Raw genomic sequence first — 16,758 nt, 5'->3', positions numbered from 1 at the left:
CCACCTCCTGAGTAGCTGGGACAACAGGTGTACATCACGACACCTGGCTAATCTTTGTATATTTTGTAGAGACAAGGTTTCCCTATGTTGCCCAGGCTGGTCTCAAACACCTAGGCTCAAGCATTTCTCCCAGTCTCCCAAAGTGCTGGAATTACAAGTGTGAGCCACTGCAATGGCCTCATAAGATTTTTGTGGGACCAAATGAGCTAATGGATATAAAGTGTTTAGCACAGTCCCAAGCACGTGGCAAAGCCCCAGGAAATGGAGGCGGTTTTCACTGCCTGCCCTCCCACAAGAGGGCCTGGAGGAGAGGGATCACTCCAGGGGCCTCTTATTATTATTGTGTCTACTCTTGCCTCTGTTCCTCTCCCTCACCGGGTCTGTCCCCATCCTTAGCCATGCCACCCGCAGAAATAAAGAGTGCTCAACTGTGCCATCTAGAGGCCACCTTGGGAATCGGCAGGCAGGTCCAGGCTTTCCTCCACCCAAGGTGAGAGCGAAAAAGCAGGAGGGCAGGGCTCGCTCAGCACTGCTTGGAGGGCGTGATCAGACCACTTCCCAGCGCTCAAAGGGAGAGGAATAGTAATTGATACTTATAATACAGCCTAGTGCTTGGGGCATGGGTTACCAAGTCATACCTCCTGGGTTCAAATCCTGACTTTACCTCAATGTGGGCAAATAATTTTACCTGTGTGTTCATCTGCAAAATGGAACTGATAACAGTATCTACTTCACAAGACTGTTGGTGAGATTAAATTCAATAAACCATATGAAACATGGTGCCTGGCACGTAGTGAGTACTCAATACTTATTATTACCACTTTTTCGTTTATTTACACAACTATCACCAACTTAATAGAATGAAATTAAATCAAACATGTGAAGTAGTTGGCATAATGCCTAATGTGTGGTAAAAGATCAATATGTGATGTCTTTAGTATTATTATTACTCAGAGAAGGGTCTTGCTCTGCCGTCCAGGCCGAAATGCAGGGGCACGATCACAGCTCACTGTAACCTTGAACTCCTGGGCTCAAGCAATCCTCCTGCCCCAGCCTCCTGAGTAGCTAAGATTATAGGCACACATCGCCAAACCCAACGTTTTTTTTTTTTTTTGAGACAGAGTCTCACTCTGCTGCCCAGGCTGGAGTGCAGTGGCATGATCTCCGCTCACTGCAACCTCTGTCTCCCAGGTTCAAGTAATTCTCCTGCCTCCACCTCCCAAGTAGCTGGGATTATAGGTGTGCACTACCACACCCAGCTAATTTTTGTGTTTTTAGTAGAGATGGGTTTTAACCATGTTGGCCCAGCAGGTCTCAAACTCCTGATCTCAAGTCATCCACCCGCCTTGGCCTCCCAAAGTGCTAGGATTATAGGCATGAGCCACCGTGCCTGGCCCACACACAATTATTTTTTAAACTTTTTTGTAGAGATGGGGTCTTGCTATGCTGTCCAGGTTGGTCTCAAACTTCTGGCCTTAAGCGATCTTCCCACCTCAGCCTTCCAAAGTGCCAGGATTACAGGTGTATACCATCATGCCTGGCCCTTTAGCATGAGTAATTATCATCATTCATAATTTAATGGAGAAAAATTACCAAGGAAGAGACAAGGTAATTTGGAATATTAATTATCTCTGATGTTTTAGAAATAGAAACTCGTTATTTAAAAATTTTAGACTGGGTGAGTTGGCTCACACCTGTAATCCTAACACTTTGGGAGGCTGAGGTGAGTGGACCACCTGAGGTCAGGAGTTCAAGACCAGCCTGGCCAACATGGTGAAATCCCTTCTCTACTAAAAGTACAAAAATTAGTTGGGCATGGTGGCATGTGCCTGCAATCACAGCTACTCAGGAGGCAGAGGCATGAGAATCACTTGAACATGGGAGGTGGAGGTTGTGGTGAGCCGAGGTTTCGCCACTGCACTCCAGCCTGGGCAACGGAGTGTGATTGTCTCAAAAATAAACAAATTAATTAAATAAATAAAAGTGTTATTTGGTGTACTATGATTATGGAAGATATTATCACTGAGATAAACTAGGTGTAGAGTATGTGGGAGCTCTGTTTTTGCAACTTCTTGTGGGCCTAAAAGTATTTAAAAGTAAAAAGTTTAAAAGGAAATTCACAAATTCAAATTCAATTTGAATGAGTGAAAGTACTCTTACACTGGAACAGGGGCTACTGCAGGGGGTGGGGCCTATTTCCTAAGCAGTAGAGAGTAGTGATCATTTGGGAAGGCTCTGGGGTCAGGCTGCCAGGTGTTCCAGTTCTGGTCTTTGCATGACAATTCTGTCATTTCCCTCTCTGGGAGCCATGATATTGTTTGGCTCTGTCACCCACCAAATCTCATCTTGAATTCCCCTGTGTTGTGGGAGGGACCATGTGGGAGGTAATTGAATTATGGGGGCAGGTGTTTCCTGGGCTGTTCTTGTGATATTGAATAAGTCTCACAAGATCGGATGGTTTTAAAAAGGGGAGTTCCCCTGCACAAGCTCTCTTTTCTTGTCTGCCACCATTTGAGACATACCTTTCATCTTCCACCATGATTGTGAGGCCTCCCTTGCCACGTGGAACTGTAAGTCCATTAAACCTCTTTCATGCCTTTATCACAGCATGAAAACAGACTAATAGATGCCACTTCTCTTTTTGTTTTCTTTTTTTTTTTTTTAAGAGACAGGATCTTGCTCTGTGGCCTAGGCTGGAGAGCAGTGGTGCAACCATAGCTCACTGCAGCTTCAACCTCCAGGTACAAGTGATCCTCCTGCCTCCCGAGCAGCTAAGACTACAGACCTAAACCATCAAGCCCAGCTACTTCAAAAATTTCTTGTAGATATATGTATTGTTATGTTTCTCAGGCTAGTCTCAAACTCCTAGACTCAAGCAATCCTCTCACCACGGCCTCCCAAAGTGCTGGGATTACAGTTGTGAGCCACTGTGCCTGGCCCTGCTTCTCTTTTTTTTCTATCATACAGTCAGGGAGAAATGAGGGCACTGGAAGCCTTGGAAACAATGCCCTGGGTCAGGGCAGCCCTCAGTAAAATGTGACCTAAGATTACATCAACCACATCAGCGCGTAGTCAACGAGAAAACGCTTCCTTTAGTAACAGTGGGACTGCGAGAGACGATTTTCACTCCGTGAGAGAAGTCAGAATGGTGGTTATTCTGTGGAGAAAGGGATTACCTGGGAAGGGCATGGGGGAGCTCATGGGGTGGTGGGGCAGGAAGTTTCTTTCTTTTTTTTCCGTATTACAAGTCATCAAGCAAGGAGGGAAGTTTCTGTGCTGATTTGGTGGTATTTACACAGGGATGCCTGCCAAACTGTACATGGTAATTATCTGAACTATAACTCAGTTAACCGTGAGTTATAGTCCAATCTTTAAAAACCTATCAATGATTACATCCTGTTTGGAAGGAACTATGCTGGAATAGTTGAATATTTGGGGGAAATAAAACAGCCAGGTGCAGTGGATCACACCTATAATCCCAGCACTTTGGGAGGCTAAGGCTGGAGGATTGCTTGAGCCTAGGAGTTTGAGACCAGCCTGGGCAATGTAGGATGAACCTAACTCTAAAAAATTTTTTTTAATTAGCTGGGCATGGTGGCACGCAACTGCAGTCCTAGCTACTTGGAAAACAGATGTGAGGATAGCTTGAGCCTGGGAGGTTGAGGCTGCAGTGAGCTGAGATGGCACCGCTGCACTCCGCATGTGTGACAGAGTGAGACTTTGTCTCAAAGAATAAAGAAAGAAGGAAAAAAGGAGAGGGAAGGAAGGAAGGGAGGGAGGGAGGGAAGAGAGAGAGAGAGAAAGAAAGAAAAGAATGCAAAAGAAGGAAAGAAAGGAAGAGAAAGAAAGAAGGAAGGAAGGAAAGAAAGAAAGAACAAATGAACTAAAATGTTAGGTCCCTCTCTGTCACTCCAGGCACTAAAACTAATTTTAAAAGTATCTTGAAAACCATACGTTGATGGACAGTTATAAGCTTGCTGGAGGGAGGGCTTTCTAAGGTTAAAAACAAGAGCATGGAGACAATCCTGACAGGCCTGCCAGACTATAAGCACCCTGCTCCCCAATCCTTCACACCCAGCAGTCACTCAGTAAATATTTGTGGTACAAATTAAATGAATGAATGATTCAACGACTTCTGTGCTGGGTGCCTGTCAGTGTGGAAGGTGTGAAGAGATGGGTGCTGGTGACTGAGCACAGGTGGACCTAGCCACCAGCCCTCTGGACAGCGTCCTCACCGGCAGGGAACACTTGCCCCAGGCAGAGGCGCCTCCCGGCGATGAGCCGCTCCTCTGCAGGAGCACCGCAGCTTGTTCTGAGTAGGCAGAGTCCATGTTGAAGGCTTCTTCCCTCCCAGCCTGCTCCAGCAGCCCCCCAGGCTCTGCTGCTGCAGGGGAAACAAAGCAGAAAGGCAGTGAGAACTGGCTACCAGGAAGCAAGTGCTGGGGTTTGGGACTTAGGCCCTTAGTCCTAAGAAGTGATCTCCCAGGCTCAAGTTCAAAGCCCCAGGATCAAATCGTTAGGTTTAGGGCTCAGGCTTATTGCCGGGGAAGTGATTTCCTAGCTAAGACCCTCCCTGCTCCAGGAAGGGATTTCCTAGCTAAGGCCCATTGCCCCCAGGAAGTGACTTCCCAGCTAAGACCCCCCCCCCCACTGCCCCCAGGAAGTGATTTCCTACTTAAGGCCAATTGCCCAGGAAGAGATTTTCCCCATCTTGAGGCCCATGGGCCTGATGGCAACAGCTTACTTAAGGGCCCAACCTGTCCCCTCAGGGCTCCTCCCTACCGCCCTTGAGCAGGGAAGGCAGGCAGTCAGCAGGAAGAGGGAAATGCTGGGAGGTGCGCACCTTCTCTTACTTCACAGAGCAGCCCTTTGTGCAGCCTAGAAGATTCTCAGGGCCCTGGAAAATGAAGATCACTTACCTGGAAGAGATTTAGAGGTCCCGAAACTGAGCTGGGCCCATTTCATACTGGAGTCCCCATTCTCTGATGACATTTTCTATGCAAATTACAGACAGTACCCAATTAGTCGTGTGGGAAGCAGACAATGCTCACATAATCCTGGGAGATAGGAGCCACTCACAACCCCTTTACACAGATGGAGCCACTGAAGGCCAGAAGCTGAGTCACCTGCCCAAGGTCCCATAGCTGCTAAGTGGGGGAATGGGCACTGGGGCCCGAGTCTGGCTCACTCCAATGCCTGTATCTTTAATCACTGTGTTATGCCACTTCAGAGCTGCTCCTAGAAAGATGATGCCCACAACCTATCATCAGGCTTCAAGTGTCAGCAGGGCACATAGTGACAATAAAAAAGTATTTTGTACTGATAATGAGGTAAGCGGTGGGACTTTGTCTAAAACAGAGAAGAAGCAAAAACACCTCTCCATAAGACATGCTCATAGTGCCATGACAGTTTACCATTGCCATGGCAACGCTTGGAAATTACCGCCCCCTTTCTCGAAATTTCTGAATAACTCACCCCTTAATTTGCATATAATTAAAAGGCAGAACTGCTCCTGCCCTTCCACTCCAGACACACTGCTACAGGGTGGCCCTGCTCTGCAGGAGCAGTCACGGCCCTATATCACTGCCGCCTCCGTAAGTTGTTTTCTTCTACCACCAGCCCACTCTTGAATTCTTTCCTGAGCGAAACCAAAACCTTCCAGAGCTAAACCCCAATTTGGGGGCTTGCCTGCCCTGCATCAATAACAATGATACAGGAGGAACCTAGGCTTTCAGGCTCACCCAAGCACACACAGTGGCAAGAGGCATATATATATGCAGGGGCGTGCATGGCAGATGAAGACCTATGTCCCTAGGGCAGGAAGACATATATGTGCAAACCCATGCACTCTAAATATACACACACATACCAACACACACACCAACACACACATATACTAACACACACACCAACACACACATATACCAACATACACAGCTACATATGCACCAACACACACACACCAAGCACACACATCCCAACACACACACCCCAACACCAACACACACACCCCAACACGCACATCCCAACATACACACCCCAACACATGCACACACACCCCAATGCACACTCACCCCAACACATACACACCCCAACACCAATACACACATGCCAACACACACCCAACACACACATACACACTCCAACACACACACACACCCAACACCAACACATATACCCCAACACACAGCCAACACACACCCCAACACATGCACACACCCCAACACACACACAAACCTCCAACACACACCCCAACACACACACACCCAACACACACCGCAACGCATGCACACACACACCCCAACACACACACACACAACACACACCCCAACATACGCACACATCCAACACACACACACACCCCAACACACACACACCCAACACATGCACACACCCCAACACACACACTGCGACACAGCCCTGCGGCAGAATCACTGCATCTCTCAGGCTGCAGTGGCAGCACAGAGAGCCCAGTCAGACAGGGTCTGCAGCAACTCATATGCCACTCACCGTTGAATTGAAGACCCCAAAGACATCCCTGACATCTCTGACAGGTGCCTTTTGTCGTTTTCGCAGTGAGCGAGTATAGATGTCCAGCCGGCGACACACAGCAGCCACCTGGGTCTGTGTCAGGGTGGATAGGAGCTCCTGGTGATCACCGTCCAAGCCCAGGCCACCAAGGAGGCCCAACAGGCCTGTGTCCTGCAGCCACTGGGATTCAGCTTCCCCTTCTGCCAATGGAAGTGAAACCCAGATGAACACACACAGCTCTGCACTCGGCCACACATGCTAACCAAAGCTCCGCGTGGAAGCACACACTCACCTGGACACAGGAGTTCCTGCATATGATTGTGAGACCTATGAACACCAACCAGGCTCTTTGGGGAAGAAGATCTAATGAGCCACGTGGGAACTGGGGGTGTGGTGGTGGGGTACTGATGGCATTAGCCAGTGTGTGGATGTCAACCCATAACATAGCAATCCCGGGAAAACAGAGCTGGCTGAAGAAGGGCGCCACATGTTCTGATTTTGGACCCACTTCTCTCCAAAGTAATGAATCCACTTCTCCAAAATCTGGCAGAGACCACCACAGGGTCACATCGTGTCCCCTTGGGAAGTTGGTGCTGGGAGCCGATGTCCCCTTGGGAAGTCCTCCATTTCAAGACCTTGTTGGTGTTGGAATTGTCCCTTCAGCTGTGCTTCCTAAGGAAACTGTCATAGTCCCATAGCAAAACCATAATTGGAATGGGAGGATATGTTGAGACTGCAGGATCTCGGATCCTGCCTCCAGGGATTCTGCTCCAGGAATTCAGACCTCGAGCCTGAGAATCTGCACTTGGAATATCTTCCTCAGATTATTCTAACACAATAGGGTCTTCAGATCACACTTGAGAAACACTGGCCTTATCGTGGAAGAAATGGACCAGGGCTCGTACGAGAGTTCAACCGGAAGCTGAACACATGCGCAAGAGGATTGGTAGTTGCACCCAGTGCTGACCAAGTTAATCAACAAGGTCATAGTTGTTTTTAAAAACCCAAACAAAATGGCTTTTATGGCAGCCCAGGGTGTGCAAATAAGCCAAGTCTTCCCCCGACATGTTCCCTGCACTTGGGAACCAGAACAGACGCCTCCAGGGCAGCCACAGTGTTGCGGGTCCGTTCCTGACTTGTGCTTGCTGGAGGTACTGATTCTATCACGATACCAGACATTTTTTTGTTTGTACAGGATCCTTTCAATGAGCCACTGTTTCTTGAAATTCACCTACCACCTTTGTAATTTTTATCTGTATCTAATTATCCCTGTAAAATTCCTTACAAAATATATACCCTTAATCGGGGGCTACATTTTTCACTTAAAAAATCTATTTTAAAAGGAAACAAGATCCCCACCATAAATGGAGCATCTATCATCACCTGCCGTGAGTAGACATTGATGGGAAAAATAAATTATTAACAATCCTTCTGGTTCAAGTTGGTGTCTAAATAAAAAGAAAAGACGGTCGGGCATGGTGGCTCACTCATGCCTATAATCCCAGCATTCTGGGAGCCAAGGTGGGCAGATCACTCAAGATTAGGAGTTCGAGACCAGCCTGGCCAGCATGGCAAAACCTCACCTTTACTAAAAATACAAAAATTAGCTGGGTGTGGTGGTGAATGCCAGTAGTCCCAAGTACTTGGGAGGGTAAGGCCGGAGAATCACTTGAACCCAGGAGGTGGAGGTTGCAGTGAGCCAAGACTGCTCCACTGCACTCAATCCTGGGCGACAGAGTGAAACTCCGTCTCAAAAATCAAACAAATAAATAAATAAATAGGAAAGAAAGGGTGAAGAAAAACAATCTGGGCTCCATGCTACTCAGGATCCCTCTGCCCTGTGAGTCTAAAAAAGCTCCTGTGTTTATTTAATTGCCCAAAGTGGCTTCTCTCTGACCCACTCTGACTCAACTCCCTCCGTGTTGTTGGAAATTAGATTGCTGGCCACATCATGACACCAGACAGGTCACATGGAGGCCGTCTAACACAGGGCATCTCCTGAAACCACTTCTAGTGTCACCGTGGATATTTTTACATTCCACACTTGGCGGCTCTGCTTGTGGCTATTAGGCCCCTAGGAGGTCTGCATCACCACATGGTCTTTTTGCCAACCAGGGGCAAGCCCAACCGAGTTCATTATATGCCAAACCACGTGAGGGTTCCACGTGAGCCCTTTCATTCCCTCATGTGCTGAACAAGTGAGGATGGAGGACGGGAATGTGCTTGGCTCTGTTCTAGGCACTGTGGACACAGCAATGAAAAGGGCTGATGATGTCCCTGGCCTCATGGAAGTTACATTCTAGCGGGGGTCACAGATGCATGTACAGTGAAGTGCACTAGGTAATGTCAGGCAGTGATCATTGCTGTAGCGATGAATAAAGTAGGGGAGGGGCTACAGAATGATGGGCAGGGGTGCTATTTTATGTAGGGAAGCTTGTGAAGACCTCTCTGAGGAGGTGACATTTGAGCCCAGTCCTGATGGGAGAGAACAAGCCCTGCAGATGCCTGGGCAAGACCATTTTAGGCCAAGGGAACAGTGAAGACAAAGGACTTAAGGCAGGAAAGTGCTTTTATGGTCAACGACCGGCAAGGAGGCCTGAGGGCAGAAGTAGAGTGACAGCTAGCCGGGGTGGAAGGAGAAGAGGCTGAGAGGAGGTGTGAAGCCAATTTTGTAAAGCCTGGTAAGTTACAATCTGGTGGCTTTATTACACGTCCCCAAATTCTTTGACTCTCGCTCCATCAAAAGGTGGAGTCTAATTCCCATCCCCTTGAACCTAGCTACATGCAGGGCAATAGAATGCAGCAGAAGCAATGATGTCTTTCTTCTAAAACTGGGTCATAAACAGCAAGACAGCTTCTACCCAGCTCTCTCTCTTGGGCTTGTGCTTGGAACACAGCTGCCATGCTGTGAGGAAGCCCAGGCCACATGTGGAGGCCTCATGCAGGTATTCTAGATGATAATCCCAGACGAGGCCCCCTGATGATCACATCCACCACCAGACACATAGATGAGAAATCTTCTGAGATGACTCCAGCCCCAGCCACCATTTGATTGTAACTGCATGAGAGACCCTGAGCCAGAACTGCCTAGCTGAGCCCAGTCAACCCTCCAACAGTGAGGTTTAGTAATAGTCATAACAATTAATTATTGTTGCATTATGCTGCTAGGTTTGAGGTGGTTTGCTACATAGTAGTAGATCATAGGGGCACATAATTTTCCATTACTCTGAGATAGATGGAGAGATAGTTGAGGATTTTGAGCAGATGGCTTAGAATTTCCCTAGAATGTGAGCCCCATAGACGGGAAACTGTTTTGTGTCCATTGTTATATCCCCAGTGCTTAAACAGTGCCTGACACATAATAGGCACTCAATAAATATTTCTTGAAGGACTCACTCTAAGGAGGGACATAATCTAATTTGCATTACTGAAAGATTGTCTTGACTGTGGCATGGAGGACAGGCCGTGAGGAGCACAGGTGAAGTCGGGAGAGCAGTGAAGAGGATACTGCACCAGTCCAGGCAACAGAGAAAATGCTGTCATGTTCTGGTTCATGTCTGGATCCTCTCACATTTCTTTGCCTGGAATCAAGCCCTCACACTACCCCTATAGGCCCCAGCCAGGGTCCCTCACCCTCTGGAAGCTGGCCTTCATATCCGCCGCTGTCCTCTTCCCTCAGCTCATCCCTCTGTTGGATCCGTTCCACCTCCATCCAAAAGCTGTCCATGCTGGAGCTCTCCGCTGAGGACATCCGGGAGTGGGAACAGCCAGCAGGGCGTGGTTGCAGGGGATTCTTCTGGGGAAGCTGATTCATTCGGCCTGAGGAGGGGCCAGAGCTGTAGCAAGTGGGGAAGGTGCAGGGAGATCAGGTCTGTGCTGAGGCTTGTGGCTTTCCAGAAGTCAGCCTGGGGCCCCTGGGGGCTGAGAAAGCTTCCCAGGCATGTTTTTCAGGGTGATCTCAGCCAATTGACTGGTGACCCCTCACCCCTGCGGGATCCTTGGAAACCAGCGATGCTGCAGGGGACAGAGACCACTGCTTGCTTCTACCTTCTTGGTCAAGGCAAACAGGCTCGAACATACATATGGTAGAGGCAGCATTCACAAGAGGACACTAAACACCAGACCAGGCGAGGAAACAACAGGGCAGTGCCTCATGATCAAACTGAATTTTTACCCAGAGCGTCTCCTGTCTTCCTCCCTCACACCTCCTCCTTTGTGAGTCTGGCTGCCAAGCCCTGCTTGTATCACGGGAGCACCTCATCTCCTCCCCTTTCCCAGCCAGCTCTGATTAGAGCAAGTACCTGATCACAGAGGCACTATATATCACTGAGCCAATCTCATTCCCTCAAGGTGTTGAACCAAGGACAGAGGAGTCAGTATCAGGCACATGAACCAGAAGCTGGGTGCGGCTGGAGGGGCTGGAGTGGCCAGTCTTCCAAGAGAAGCAGAGAGGGGCCCCTCTGCAGCCATGGAGGGATGTGGGGTGAACTAAGCTTGATTTTCTAGGTCCCAGTTGCAGCCTCTCATGATCCAGGCTATGTGGTTTACCCCTAGAGCCCCAACTCCTACATCCTTCCCTTTAATCCCCCTCTTCTTCCCAAGCTACACTGAATGAATTTCTGCCTCGTGCAATCAAAAAGTCTCAAGAGCAAGACACTGCAGGTTTCCTGGTCCATATAAATGAAGTCCAGGACTTCAGAAGAGCTTAGGAACAAAATGTCTCTGCTGCCGGTCCAAATCCTTGAGAACTGGTGGGGTTGGTCATAATGACAAAAATACTAGACTGGAATCTCCTAGACCTTGCTTGACACGTTAGCAAATAGACCGCAAACTACCCCTGCCAGAAAAAAGGGAAGAAATCCATTTTCCCAGTATATGCAAATAGGAAAAATGTATATTCTACAAGTTCTATAGGTATTTAAGTGCCCACGTGGAAACAAACCAAAGGCAAAGGAAACCAATAAATACAGGTGGTTTGAACTGTCCTATTAGAAAAGAAGATTCGGCTGGGTGTGGTGGCTCACACCTGTAATCCCAGCACTTTGGGAGGCCAAGGTGGGTGGATCACCTGCGGTCAGGAGTTTGAGACCAGCCTGGTCAACATGGTGAGCCCACAAAAAATTAACCAGGTGCAATGGTGGACACGTGTAATTCCAGCTACTTGGGAGGCTGAGGCAGGAGAATCGCTTGAACCCAGGAGGCAGAGGTTGCAGTGAGCCGAGATTGCACCATTGCACTCCAGCCTGGGCAACAAAGAGCAAAACTCCATCTCAAAAATAAAATAAAATAAAAATAAATAAAAAAGAAGACTCATTGGATTAAAAAGGGAAAGGCATCCACATGCTGTTTTTTTTTTAAATTATGCTTTTCTGTTTTTGTTTTGTTTCTTCATTTTTGTTTTTTTGAGACAAGGTCTGCTTCTGTGGCCCAGGCTGGAGTGCAGTGGCATGATACGATTCACTGCAACCTCCGCCTCCCAGGCTCAAGCCATCCTCCCACTTCAGACTCCTGAGTAGCTGGAACTACAGGCACATGCCACCATGCCTGGCTAATTTTTGTATTTCTCATAGAGACAGGGGTTTTGCCCTGTTACCCAGGCTGGTCTCAACATCCTAGGCTCAAGCAATCCACCTGCCTTTGCTTCCTAAAGTACTGGGACTACAGGAGTGAGCCATTGAGCCCAGCCTTAAAACATACCTTTGTTAGCTTTATTTTCCATTATAAAATCAATATGCAGTAACTGTAAAAACTCCCAGCAATGCAGAAGTGAGGAAAGTAGAAAATCAATCATTCTCCTGTGACTACGACCGCATTTTCCATGCTAACGCTTTGGTGTGCAGACATCTCATATTTCTCCCCAGGCATACTTCACCTAAAGGCATACATATGGTAGAGGCAGCATTCACAAGAGGAGATTAAACACCAGGACAGGTATGGAAATGGCAAGGCAGTCCCTCACAGATCCCACTGAATTTTCACTGGAGCATCTCCTGTCTCCTTCCCTCACACCTCCACCTCCACCTTTGTGAGTCTCGCTGCCAAGCCCTGGTTTTCCTGTTGGTATTACAGGGGCACCTCGTCTTTTACCCCCTCCCAACCAGCTTTGAACAGAGCACGTACCCGAGCACAGAGGCGTCATGCATCACTGAGCCAATCTCATTCTCTCAAGGTATTGAACCAAAGGCAGAGGGGTCAGTATCAAGCACGTGAACTGGAAGCCGTGTGGGGCTGGAGGGGCTGGAGCGGCCCCTCAGTGGACGTTGTTTTAGGCTCATGTCAGCCAAGACACCAAACTCAAGTCCTCCACCAGCCCCACAAACATCCCATGCACGCTAAGCATTTGATAGCTCTTTGCTGAGGAGCTGGATGCTCACAGGAGGGTCCCCACACAGTGCGTTTACTTGAAATCCCCGTCTCCTTTTGATGGCCGTTTGGGTTGTTTCTATTCGTCAATATCACAAGTAATACCATCTGGTACCTTTGCTCCTTTGTACAGTAGAAGAGAATCGTAGAAGTAGAATTGCTGAATCGAAGGGTTTGTGAAATCTTGTCACAATGCCTCTAAAAAAGGGCTATTTTACTGGATTTTTGTTTGTTTGTTTTGACTCTACCCCTGCTGTCTGCTTAGCCCCCCTTGTGGATCCCATGCCCTGGAGTCCCTGAGGCTGTATTTTGCCCTCTGCCTATGACCTCACTTTTGTCTCCCAACTTTCCGGAGGTGTAACCCAGGACTTAGGGGCGGCTCCATGGCTGTGTGACCTGTGCAGTCACACAGGGCCCGGGTGTAGAAGCAGGCCGCACTTGGTTCAGGGCTTGACTGTCACCATCTCAAAATTCTTCACAACGTTTGAGTGAGGGGCCCATGTTCTCTTTGCGCATGGCCTGTCCCAGGATTTTACCATAGACCCTGGCTTATGGCTTCCTCCCAAGCACCCTGCCCACACGGAGCTCAACTCTACATCGTAAACAATTCCATCCCAAAACAGACTCAAAATGTAGGAAAGCAAAGACACCTCCGATCAGCCAAAGCCGGAAAAAAGGGACAGGGCACGACCTCCTGGCAACATCTCGAGCATCTGCAGAAGCTTCCCTGGAGACCAAGTCTCAGTTAATTATAAAATTGGCTGTTCCGCTCTACTTACGCTTTTCTTCGAGAAAACTGCTAGTCACTGCCTCCTGCGAATTTGTTTGGCACCCCATGCTGGGGGCACAGCTCTGTTTCTTTGGTTGCTTTGTGATTCGCTTTGAAATTACCGGCACCTGTGTGTTTTCATGACAATTTGAAAACTGCTGCAACTAAACCAAAGCCAAATTGTCAACACTATCACCATTTGACAGCTAAGCAGTGAGGGGGCAGCAATTATTTCTTTGGATGAACATTTCGAGGAGGTCAGAGAGGGGCACCAGAAAGAACAGAAACAAAATGAAACGCCCACAGTGCTGAAGGTGTAATTGCTCCAGCATCACACTTTGCAGCGTGGTGGTGAGCATTCCCCTTTTAGGAAAAGAATGATAGGAAGAGAACACATCCACAAAACGTGTTCAGAGCCTCACAAATACAGCTGACATTTTGTTGTTTTGTTTCCAGCGCTTTGTTGATGTGTAGTATATGCAAAGAAGTATACACGTCCTAAGTATACAGTGGGGTCAATTGTCTCCAGTTGTAATTTGGTTTTTAAAGCTTTACTGAGTACTTACTACACACCCAGCAGCAAACATTTCCAAGCATCAGTTTCCTGATTATTACTTTTTTTGAAAAAGGTCTTGCTCTGTCTGGAGTGCAATGGCGCGATCATAGCTCACTGCAGCCTCAAAGCCTTAGGCTCAAGTGATGTTCCCGCCTCAACCTCCCAGGTAGCTAGAGTTACAGATACATGCCACCATGCCCAGTTAATATTTTGTTTTGGTAGAGGCGAGGTCTTGCTATGCTTCTCAGGCTGCTCTCAAATGCCTTGACTCAAGTGATCCTCCCAAAGTGCTGAGATTCCACATGTAAGCCATCAAGCCTGGCCAAGCATCAGTTTAATATGTCAGTTTCATGAGGGGGTGCTATTGTCTCCAATTCACAGACAAAGAAACAGACCCAATAGGATTGGGGGACCCACCCAGACTTTTCCCACTGGCAAGTGGCAGAGCCTGGATTTGAACCCAGGTTGCAAGCTCCAGTGCCAGGGTGCTGAACTGCCACACTAGATGATTTAGGGAGCCCCCAGGTGTAAGTGAAGTAATCTGAATGCATTTCCTTCCTCACTGCAGACACTGTGCCCATCTCAGATGGCACCATCAAGCACTCTGAGAGCCACTCCTCACACCCGTTCTGGTGTCTCCACATCCCATGAACCCCTAATGAATTTTATGTTTCATACAACTCTTATATCCACTAACTTCCAACCATCACTCTAGTCCAAGCCACCATCGCTTCTCAGCCTGGACCACCTCGTTGCAGTCTTCCTGTGTTTCTTCTAGATATCCTTCTCTGGTTCAGAAAGATCTACCAAGCTCACAAAACTGGCCTGTCACCCCCTCTAGGAATCCTCATGGTATCCCAGGACGCTGAGGATAAAATCCAAATGCCTTCCGAAGGCACTGGATCGACCAGCCTGCACTTCTGGGGTGTCATCTCCCATCCCTCCTTCTTCCCTCTGCCTGGAACGTCCTTCCCTTGTTTGCCAAATATCCTTCAGGTTTCAGATGCAAAGTCACTTCCTCAAACACAACTTTTCTCATCCCTAACCTGGATTAGGTCCCTGCTATGTGCTTTTGTATAACACATTCATTGCAACTGGGACTATTTCTTTCTTGGCTTCTCTACTCACTGTTGCCTCCCCAGTGTCTCGAACACTGCCTGGAAGATAGTAGTTGTAAGCCGATATCATGTATGGTCCAAAAATCCTTTGATAGTTCTCCTGTGGGGAGGTGGGGCCTGTGTCTCCTCCCGCTGAATCTGGCAGGTTGTGACAACTTCAGCCGAGAGAACACAGCGGAGGTCAAGTGATGGGACTTCTTTGTCTTGTCATAGTGACCAAGCTGATCCCACCTGGCTCTCACTCTCTGCTTGCTCCTTGGAATGGGTGGCTACGCTGAGAAGTCCAGGCCAAGTGTAAGGTCACATGCAGGTGCTCCAGTCACCAGCCCTAGCCGAACCTCACCCTTGAATCATTTTCGTGTAGGTGTCAGACACATGAGTGGAGAAACTTCCAGACAGACGACTCCAGTTCCCCGCATGAAGTCACCCCGAGCCATTCAGTCTTCCCAGGTGACAGCCCAGACATCATGGAGCAGACAGCAGGTATCCCTGCCCCCTCTGTCCCAATTCCTCACCCATCAAATCACTGAGTAGAATAAAATGATGTTGTTATGTGCCACTCAGCAATAGATAAACAGATTTGTAAGTTTAGAAGTCAAGAACTTTGGCTCTAGTGTCAAACAGGTCTGAATTTGAATCCCAGATTTGTTGTTTATTAGCAAAGTCACCTTGGAGAGTCCTCAAACCTGCCTGGACCTCAGCTTCCACATTTTAATATGAAGCTAACAGAGACTTCCTGGGGCAGCGTAGCATAAAAGTCAATTCACTCATTCAGCAAATGCTTGCTGAGACAGTTACTAGGAAGCTAATGCACATAAGGGGCTTAGCATAGGAGGTCCTCAGTCAACGTTAGTTTGATCAATATATGTTGCTTCTGGGATCTTCCTATCTAAGATTCAGACAGGGCAAGCGACTCACCCAAGACTGCCCAGCCAGTCAGTGGCCTCTAGTTCCTGTCCTGCAGAGAGTGGTCAGGGGCTTGCAAGCACAGACCATGGAAGAAATATATTCCCCCCAGTGAATCAAAAGGCCAGAGCCCTCACAGTGGCTTAGAGCCTTCCTGAATGCAAAGCCCTTTTCTCCACACACATGAACTTCCCCCCGTTTCCCCAATTTCCAGGCGTCCTGGAAGATGAGGCAGGGCCTAGATGTCTTCAGCTCAGTCCAAGCTCCCTCACTCATGCTCTGTGCAGCTGTGGACATGTCCCTTTTCCTCTATGGACCTCAGTTTCCAAATCTGTAAAATGGGAAAACAGGAGTAGAGAAGGGGGCTTTGCAAGATGATCTTAGTGAGATCGTTGCCCCTGAGGTCACAGCAGGCACTGAGAATCATATGACAGTACAGCAAAGGCCTTTGCCAAAGGGCAGGGCTACAGAAACCCATACAAGGCTGACAGCCACAGAAGCAAGAGCCTTCGAAA

At 48.2% G+C, this 16,758-nt stretch overlaps 1 protein-coding gene across 1 annotated transcript in view; it reads right to left on the bottom strand.

Annotated features, from left to right (window-relative positions):
• ARHGAP40 (Rho GTPase activating protein 40) overlaps positions 1-16,758 on the bottom strand; it is a 47,166-nt gene that overhangs the window by 15,412 nt on the left and 14,996 nt on the right. The window contains exons 2-5 of the mRNA XM_010346865.3: positions 10,165-10,367; positions 6,511-6,731; positions 4,920-4,995; positions 4,236-4,384 (exon numbers count right to left, since the gene is read on the bottom strand). Coding sequence (XP_010345167.1) covers positions 4,236-4,384; positions 4,920-4,995; positions 6,511-6,731; positions 10,165-10,367 — 649 coding nt within the window. The remainder of the gene's footprint in view (positions 1-4,235; positions 4,385-4,919; positions 4,996-6,510; positions 6,732-10,164; positions 10,368-16,758) is intronic.

Source organism: Saimiri boliviensis, chromosome 9 (assembly GCF_048565385.1).
Source record: "Saimiri boliviensis isolate mSaiBol1 chromosome 9, mSaiBol1.pri, whole genome shotgun sequence".
NCBI classification, from domain to species: Eukaryota; Metazoa; Chordata; class Mammalia; order Primates; family Cebidae; genus Saimiri; species Saimiri boliviensis.
Note: the sequence above shows the minus strand (reverse complement) of the source record. Positions and strands in the feature narration are given on the sequence as shown.